General features: G+C 32.8%; 1 protein-coding gene across 1 annotated transcript; it reads right to left on the bottom strand.

The window, feature by feature from the left end:
* Positions 1–514: 514 nt before the first annotated feature.
* On the bottom strand, positions 515–3737 carry LOC145051541 (guanosine nucleotide diphosphate dissociation inhibitor At5g09550-like). The gene is made up of 13 exons (XM_078999465.1): positions 3532–3737; positions 3062–3124; positions 2831–2914; positions 2636–2743; positions 2375–2547; positions 2181–2292; positions 1988–2068; positions 1825–1887; positions 1601–1702; positions 1403–1527; positions 1116–1326; positions 957–1031; positions 515–877 (listed from the first exon to the last, which is right to left on the bottom strand). Exons 1-13 carry the CDS (start codon positions 3616–3618, stop codon positions 821–823), a joined length of 1341 nt encoding a protein of 446 aa, XP_078855591.1. The 5' UTR covers positions 3619–3737; the 3' UTR covers positions 515–820.
* Between the last annotated feature and the right edge of the window lie 5981 nt (positions 3738–9718).

Here is a 9718-nt window from a genome sequence, read left to right as displayed (position 1 = left end):
GATTGTGTCTTAATATAAGTGTCACCATGAAAAGAAAATATCAATTTAGGAAAACAATTAAAGTCGAGTCTTATATTATTGGACCTTTAAATGTATTAAAATAATTGGACTTAATATTATAAGTGTAAATTACCATCCGAACTTCGTCTGATCACATGTTGTAGGTAAGATAATTCATCTCCTCCCCATCTCCATAACCTATCAGCTTGTCGATATCTTCCCTAAGGCACACTTGTGACTTGTCTAGTCGGATTTCAGTTTATAGTTTACAAACTCAAGTTGGACCACACTTACCCCTCTTTGAATTTGAGGGGGATGTTAGTGTACATTTCAATATTTTTGTATAGTTCGGGGTTCCCTTTGTAAATTAGAGGTAAGGAATTGAATATCCTGAATTAGCTAGGTCATATCTCCTTGTAATTGTATTAAAGGCTTCTTGATCACTAGATAATTAATGAATCAATAGACAATAAACAATGACTAAAAAGCACCGGGCATCGCTCAAGAGCTCAAACAATCACATATGTTTTGTAACAATCACATTTTGGTTTTTACAAAATTTATTAAAGATCAAATACACATTTTTTCTATACTTTCTAAAACTTGCGTACTTCGAAAATTTTGTTTTCCAACATGGAAACAACGATTAAGCCATTATTACTTCCTTTCCCTACAAAAAGCATTCGGAAGAAAATCTATTACAAAACATATAGAACCCTTATTTTCTATATTAGACAATACCATCATGTGTAGATCATCAACTCCTATGACAAAAATAAAAACAATTCAATCCAAAAGCAAGCTCTCGATGTAAAAAAACTTATTCTTCACTACCACCAGCACTAGCAGCACTCAGGTCAACCGTAAGGTCAAGTTCCTTAAAAAAACACAAACAAAATCACAATTTAGAATGCTTTAAAACAACAAATCTTAAATGCAAGAATGTAAAACCAAACCTTTCCAGTTATCTTGGTGTATGTTGCAAGAACATCTTTCATTGTTGTCTCAAAGTGTGTAGTTGCATCATAACTCTACAAGATGTATGTTTTTTCTTTATTAAGTCTGTTCTTTTCTGTATACTACAAAAAAAAAAAAATACATTAATTGCTACTTACAGTTGATACAAAACAGCTGTCAGCTTCAGCATCATTTGTTGGCTCATATCTGTCATAAGTTTCATAGAAGATCTCATCCACAGGTCCAAGAAGGTCTACACCAGGCTTTAATTCACTCTGAGGATCATCAGTTTCTGCTTCTGTTGTAACAAAAGAAATAAACTTCCCTTGTGGAGCCACATTGTGCGAATAAGAACAACAAAATAGATACCTGATCAAGTAATAAAAAAAAAATTCAATATAAAATTGGCTACAAACTCATAAAAGATTCCAAAACATATACATACATGTCGGATTTTCGATTAAGTTGTTTCTGTGGAAGAATGACTTGGGCTGAATGAGAATCATTTGTGTCTGGAATAGGATGACTCATTATACATATGGCTCTAGCAACTTTCCCAACTTTTTTCACCTATTTCATATTTTAAAAATCAAGATTACTAAACCCTAAAAAATATTCATATATTTTTAGTTCCCATAATTACCTTATCGGGTACGTATGATGGATCACATACAACTTTTTTGCATTTAGCAGTTTCTCCATCAGATGTCACACCAATAGCCTTCCCACTATCATCGAATTCCACCTGTAATTCCATGAATTATATATTTTGTTACAATTAGGTAGATTTTCTAAAGTACAACAAAGAAAAAAAATCATAAAAAGTATGTTTATGTTAGTTGCATTTAACATCTATGAGTATTATACCTTACATTCTGGCTTGTTAAGCATGTAAGTCCCTCCATAAACTGCACTCAATCGAGCAAATGCCTGTGAAAAAACACTTTCAATGTATGTAACATATAGAGATTTGAAGAATGTAACAAGATTCAAACCCTAAAATTAAGGAGATATGATCATGGAGATTAACCTGTGGCAACTCTCCAAGCCCATACATTGGATAGATGTACGGAGATCCCGACTCAAATCGTGCTAAAGATTCTGCATAGAGCTTTAAGGAAGCAAAAACACAAGAAAATTCCAAAATCAAATCAATCAAGACCATATTTCAGAGAGGATGAAATATCATTAAGAAAAACTTTTGTAAAAAAAGAATTTTGCACCCTGATTTTCTTGACAAAATCAATTGCTGGTTGTTCCAGATAACTATCACTGGTGTAGAGTGCCAATGCATGACCAATAAATTCAATTGTATCATCTTCAAGACCATATTTCCTACACAAAAAGAAAATATGGGAGTTATATAATTAACACTTTTGTTGATGATTCTATAGCACAAAGAGGAAAAGGTGTGTACCCAATGAGCTCTTTTGCAGGAATTGTGTTCAAATCCAATCCTTCATGAGATTTAGGGTCGTTTTCGTCAAAATCTTGGACATATATGAAGAACTTTCTAGCTCGCCTCTTTTCAAACAGACCCATGAGTGTAGATTTTAGAGCTTCAACATCAGTTGCAGGAACTTTGTAGATCTGGATGACAATTTATATGTTGAAGAAAGATTTCATATTTTGATTATAAAAGAAGGTGAAAGGATAGAATGCTAAAAAAACAACTTACCTTTCCTTTATTGTATACAAAGCTGCCATCTACAGCCTTGAAATTTAGATACTTTGTAACATTGGTGTGGATCAAAGCACGGACTAAAATACCATTTGCCATCATGAACTATGAAAACACATAGAAGCTCAATATAATAAAAAATGAAAATTGTAATAAAAAAAATTAGGAAAAGTATTGCATCTGTAGATTTACCTTTGGAATCATATCAACATTATATTCCTTACTACTCCCCAAAGTTTCTGGAGGATTTTCATCTCCTTTGAAACGCTTCCAAAGCTATAACCAAAGGGAAAAAGATAATGCATCATATATTGGAGTCATGGAAACTAGGTAAAAATCACTCAATATTCGATTAAACCTCATTCACTTGAAAATTAGTATAAAACATGTCTGATATTTTAAAGCATGTTATAAACACATTACCTGATTCAACATGAGGGAGCTTGATTCTCCTCCATAATAATCATTTCTATCCATATGCAGTACCTGTTAAATGGTCACCCAATTAGATATTATAGAGAACTGGATCAAAGATTGATACATTGACCTTTATACGAATAAACTGACTCATTATTGGTTTGATTCAAATTTGGAATTTGGCCTATTGATATCGCTACATGAACGGAAATGCTGCGTAAATCCTCTAAGAAGTTCGACATTTTGTTACAATTAGAATTCGTAATCATAATAACGATATATTATCTCCATAGTTGACGACATTTAGGGCATCCAACGATTACTCTGCAGGTGGCAATATAGACCGATCTCGATCCAATAAGTTGGAGTAATTAAATCAAAAATTTGGATTGAACTATAAACCTTCGATTTGTATGTTTTACATACAGGTGATTATACTGCAATTTGAAAGAGAAAGAGATGAAGGGAATAATTACCTTGAGGCCATCCACAGAAAGTAGACCGCTGAGAATGCATTCTTTGAGGCCGGTGCCAAGAACTATGACATCGTACTCTACATCCATTGTCGATTCTACACAATTATCTCACAATTCCACAAAGAAAAAACTGAAGAAAGCGAAATTATATGCACATTAACACGTTCATACTGTGTGTTCCTCACATTAAAGACAAAGAGAGACAATTTGAATCGGACGACTGTTTTTTTGGGGTGAGCAGGGAGCGGGTCTTTCGCGGGAGTGTAACGCTTTTCCATTTTTCCTTTTCTTTTAATTGTATACCCCATTTATCATTTATCATTTATTCCCTTCAACTTAAGATTTAATACAACAAAATCCCTAATTCCAGCATGACACTCACAGGGTTGAAAACGATATAACTCAAAACTGTTATGAATCGTAATGATATCATCCCTAATAATACGATTCAAAACACATAACCATACAATTTGCTTCAGAGCCGGTCCAAACATATTTTGGGCCCTGGGTGAATTAGAAAAAAAGACCCCCAAATTGAAAATTTTCATATCCATTAAAAAATAGACGCACTATTTACAAGAAATCACTAATAATATTATCATAAACACAAATATAACCATCAAATTTACAAAAACATCAAATTTAAAAAATAAAAAAATAAAACACTTATCTTTTTCTGATGCACTACATATTTTTTTTTGTATACATAATACTATTGTTAAACCATTCTATATTTCTTGTGACATTGATAACCTTGGATACTTTTTCAATACCTGTAGCTTTATTAAACTTCTTTCTGCAACATAAAAATAATGGTTAATAAAATGCAATATGAAATAAAAGTGTTTGGATAACAATCAAAAGCTTTAACAAAAACCATATTATTAGAGGCAAAGTATTTGCAACACTTTAAAAACCACATCAAACACATAGTATATGATTTCCAATAACTACAAACTACTTTAACAAAAGTACTACACCATATGTATGTCTTAAACTCTTGTGTTTGTGGAAGCCTAATATCAAAGGAGGTTTGCAAAATAAAATCGATGACAAAAGTCATAAATCTGTCAAAAATAAAGAATCAATATTACCTTATCACGTAAATCTACAAAAATAGCACTTATTGATTGAGTGAAAAACATTGAATTTCACTGTTTTAGACAGAAACTTGAAGGAACTTTAGAAATCTGATTTACAAACAAACTAAGAATGAGAAACAATACACAAATCAAAGACAAAAAAATTCAGAAGCTTTAATATTGATCAAACCTTATTTGACATCTCCCAATCACTTCGGAAATCAACAACTCGACACATAAGGGAAGGCAAAAGCATAAGTTCAACACAGAAAGGGGAGAAATTAGCACTTCAGCATATCAAAACAAAAAGAGAATCCAATATTTTAATTTGAGAAAGATGAGTGAGAAGCAGAGAATGACTGACTATAAGAGCAAGATAGAAATGAGAGAAAGAATTATTTTAAGAGCAAGAGAAAGAATGAGTTTGTTGATGCGAAAAGGAGAGGGAGAAATTACAACGTCTTCTAATGTCGAGATTCACGAGGCATCATCGAATTAGCGGTTCACGAGGAGGCGATTCCATTCCCTCCAGATGGCGCCCTAATTCTTGTCGCTAGTTTCTTCTTTCGTATCCCAGACATGCTCAACATTCGTTCCAGGCCATATATTTACCTGGGCTTGAACTAACTTGGCCCCTTTTTAAAAACATGTATCTAGATTATTTTTTATATATACATACACTATTTAACCCAAGAATTTGGGCCCTGGGCGGTCACCCGGGTCGCCCACCGTCAGGACCGGCCCTGATTTGCTTCATATGATACCAGAACATATTTCTGATCTGATTATGATTCGAAAATCGGAATATGATTTATGATCCAAATAGGTTATGTATAAAACTTTTGCCCAGTGCATCCTTGTGTCTTTACTCAAATTATATCAAGTACCTTGTCAAGTTCTCACAGAGGATTCAACCTTCTTCTTGGAAGCCTTGTTAACTAGGGTATTTATGTTGTTAAATTAGATTTGATGGATGAACAGTTGTTGAACTTATTATTGTGAGGTATTCCTGACACAAGTTCTTTTTTTGCTTGAAGTTCCAATTTCTTTCTTTCTTTCATTCGGTGACAATGAACTGTCGAGCCCAATGGGATCTCGATGAAGCAGATCGTACAGCCTTTAGATTTCTCGGAGACACTCGACAACACGATCCAGCTTCCTTGGTTGGAACGTACAACGTTTGGTCGTTATTTGAGCTTCATCGTTGAGTTGCCAGGTGAACTTGGCCGTGGTTCACACATTACGATCGTCTCCGACGAGACAAAAGTGATTTTGTAATATAGTTACACTTTTAGTCCCAAGGAATTCAATTTAGACATATTTGATCCCTTCTAAAACTTGTTGAATGTTTTTGATCCCATGGTAAATATTATTACATGTTTGGTCCCTGATGACATGTAAATTTAGAATGTGATAGATTTAACTGTGGAACGAATAAATCTTTGCAAGATTGGTTCATTGGTGATTTTGCTGACATATTTGATCCTTGTGTTTTATCTTTGACATGTTTGACCCTCGAACTTTGATTCTTGAATAAATTTTGATATTTTGATTTTTGTGTATTATACTGATTTTGCGCAACCTGAAACGTCTGATAATATTTTTTTGATTAATTTAAAGGCAATTCATTCGAACGAATTAAGTGGTTGAACCTAATAAGATAACAATTACAACCCAATAAGTAATAAGTACTTGGATGTGGACTTGGAAACCCCTGATTTTCCAATAAAAATGTTGGCCTACTTCTTATTTCGATGATGGTCACATACAAAAACTATTTTTCAACCGACATTCACCATCATCTTACATCCCCATAATCATTATTGTCAATATCTTCACATCAACATCACCATCATCTTACATCTCCATTGTTCAACCCTTCTATAGTAGCACTCCTTTTGATAAGGCCCTAACCAGCGAATGTCACAACATTCATGTAAGTGATTAAGGCCCATTTTCAAGTGATAAAGACAAACATCATATATGCTAAAGAAAAACATCAATAAAAATAAACGAGTTTGATTTTAAGATGATAAAGACAAACATCAGGTCTAATTTCAAGATGAGAACATGCCATTCTTGTAAGAATAACAATTTCTTTAAAAAAAATTCAAGAAATGACAGTGTATTCTTTGAAGAATAAAGCATATTGTCATGAAAGTGGTTAGAATTTACTAGATTATTTATTGTATTAAAAGTAATTGTTGAAATATCTTAGAATTACTCAATTATGACAGTGTATTCTTTGAAGAATAAAGTATATTCTTTTAAGATTGATTTAGAAATTAATAGAAGAATTGAAGATCTAAACAAGTGTTCTAGAAGCAAATACGATTTTGATTGAAAGTTAGTAATTAGATCCCTCTTGTAGCATTAATCTTGTAGTTTTGAAAGTAGGTTGCTGGTAAAACCTAGATCTAGGGTGCATGTACATTTAGGGTTATTATTAGCTCCTTCCGTTGCCTAAAATTCGTATATAGATGCATAGTAAACCCAACACTGGTATCAAATCCATTATGTTTTAGTTATGAGTACTACTTGAAAAATCTGGGAAAATTAAAAGAAACCTGCTACTCGTAGGAAGCGATGCGCCCTTCACAGATTTTAGGGTTTTAGGTTTTGAGCTATAAATTTGAATTATAGGATTTATCCCTAGATTTAAATATTTTTTGAATCTATTAAACATGAATAATTAAACTAGGAGGATAAATATGCCTAGGTAATTTGAAATTATAGATAATTGATTTAAAATTAATTAATTAAAAGTTAACTTAAGATAATATGTTTAAATCATGTATTCTTAAATTGTTTTAAAACACACCTTACATATAATTATAACAGTTTATAATATTATATGTAAAATCAAAGATTTATGTATGTGATATTTGCATATTTAGTCATATAATTCATGCAATATCTTAATATTTTATGTTGTGTTTGGTTCATTTATTGAACAAAAGGTATTTAATTAGTTTAAAATTTCATTTGCAGCAACAAAAACATGCTTGGAAGGAAAAGGAAGCGGAATTGACAATTAGAAGCTTAGATCTTGGATTTTGAAGAAAAAGAATAAACTGAAGAAGAACACGACATGTTATCTCTAAACACAGAGTGTTGAAATGAGAAATCCCGATGGAATAGTGTCTTGCCGTACACGTGTTTTTAATGATGAACACGACATGTTGGGTCCTAGAACACACCGTGTTGCACCGTTTTTCAAAATCTATTTAAGGATAGTTTCTGTTTGAAACCCTAACGAATGCTAGAGGTTTTTAGCGATTTTTGGAGGCCAGAGACATCCCCAAGGAGTAGTGGATTACATAATTCGACTTGAAGCTTTATTTTGAATAGATTTAAGGCAAAATCACATTCATTTTACTTAATTCTCTTGTTTACATCATGTTTGCAATATTGAATTTCGTTTTTATGATTGTTTATGCTAAACACCCTATTTTTGTTTAGAGAAGATGATCTTATGATTATGGTTTGATTTTGTGGCTTTGGATTATGTTTAATTAATTATTCATCATGCTAAGTTTGTTAAAAGAACCTTATGTGTTAATGCAATTATGTTCTGATGATTAATAAGTTTATTGAGATTGCATGAACATCTTTCTTGATTGCTTGCCTCTTATGATTTTGTGACCATCAAGATTGTAAGCCTAGTGTTGTGAATATAACCTACGCTTAACTAGAAAATAAGTAAGTTAATGTGTGAACTATATATGATGACCAACCATATATAAGTTAATTGAACCAACCAATTTAATTAACTACTATTACAAGTCTTGCATGATTCCAACTTAACACTAGGAAACTTGTTAGTTTAATCAACTGATTACTGATTGAATTAACTTGTTTGTTAAATGATTAGTAATAGTGAACATGAACCTAATCATATTAGAAATCGGTGATTGATAATACAATAATCTATTGCACTTGCCACGAAATCAACCATAGAATTAAGTGAATGAAATCTAAACGAAAGTCTTTTTAATATTATTGAATCAAGTTGTCTTTTGTCCTTCAATTAGTTGTTAATTGTTTCTTTGTTAAGTTCTTAATTAATTGTCTAAGTTTCTAGTCTTGCAAAATTGGAGAAAACCCTCTCTTTAATAATTGTTTTAATTAGTTAACATTAGTAATAGTTTAATTGTTTTACCGTTCCTGGTGTTCGATATCTTACTTAACTACACTAAACTACTATTCGGTTAGGTACACTGCCTATCGTGTGTTGGTTTTTGGTTAAGTTAGTTAGGATTAAAACTAGTACATTACACACGTATCAATTTTTGGCACCGTTGTCGGGGATCGGTTCTAAAAAGTTAATTTTATTTGTTAATTGTTATCGATCCTTTGTGTGAGATTTATCTCATACAAATTTACAAGTTTTCTGTTTTAATTTTTCTTTTCTGCTTATTATGTTTTCGCGTTGAACACGCTGTGGTTAATTTTGAACACACCGTGTTTAGCGTGTTTCCAGTTTTCGTTTTTCTCGTTTTTGTTCGTTTTGCACATAATTTTCTATTTTGTTTCGGCTAGTTTATGACCCGAAGCTCTAATTATACAGTAGTACCACCATTGAAAGATCCGGAATAAATTTTGTGCAAAAAGAAGGACAAAGCAATCGGGGAGTCAAGCGGTTTTGGAAGTTTCGAGAAAACTCAAGAAGACATGGCAGCGGATCACAAACTCGAAACTCCTAAGTCACCCAAATTAGAAGCAGAAATGGCAAGAATCACATTCATATCCATGGAGGAATACAAGAAGAGGATGCGTGAGGATACAAGACCAGGTCTTGTGAAATCCACCAATCCGGCGACAAAAAACTTTGAATTGAAGGGTCACATACTCGCTCGACTGAAGGACATCCCTGTCTACGGCATAGCCTATAAACACATTGACGAGGTCAACGACATAGCCGACTACTTCAACATTCCAAATGTGCCATGCGAGACTGTGCTATTTAGGATGCTACCGATTACATTCAAGGGTGAGGCGAAGCGGCGAAGGATTGGTTGAAATTACTTCCCCCAGGATCAATAACCACTTGGCCAAAGATGCGTGAAGAGTTCATTCAACAATTTTGCCCCCTGAAGGTCTCA

Source organism: Lactuca serriola, chromosome 5 (genome assembly GCF_051521515.1).
Source record: "Lactuca serriola cultivar US96UC23 chromosome 5, Lser_US96UC23_V15, whole genome shotgun sequence".
NCBI classification, from domain to species: domain Eukaryota; kingdom Viridiplantae; phylum Streptophyta; class Magnoliopsida; order Asterales; family Asteraceae; genus Lactuca; species Lactuca serriola.
Note: the sequence above shows the minus strand (reverse complement) of the source record. Positions and strands in the feature narration are given on the sequence as shown.

What these genes read in the sequence shown, in the direction of transcription:
- LOC145051541 (XM_078999465.1), bottom strand. Translation starts at nt 3,618, where the DNA reads ATGGATGTAGAGTACGATGTCATAGTTCTTGGCACCGGCCTCAAAGAA. An exon ending in ATGTTGATATGATTCCAAAG is followed by an intron (nt 2,744 to 2,830) that starts GTAAATCTACAG and finishes GTGTTTTCATAG; the next exon opens with TTCATGATGGCAAATGGTAT. An exon ending in CATCATACGTACCCGATAAG is followed by an intron (nt 1,528 to 1,600) that starts GTAATTATGGGA and finishes AATATGAAATAG; the next exon opens with GTGAAAAAAGTTGGGAAAGT.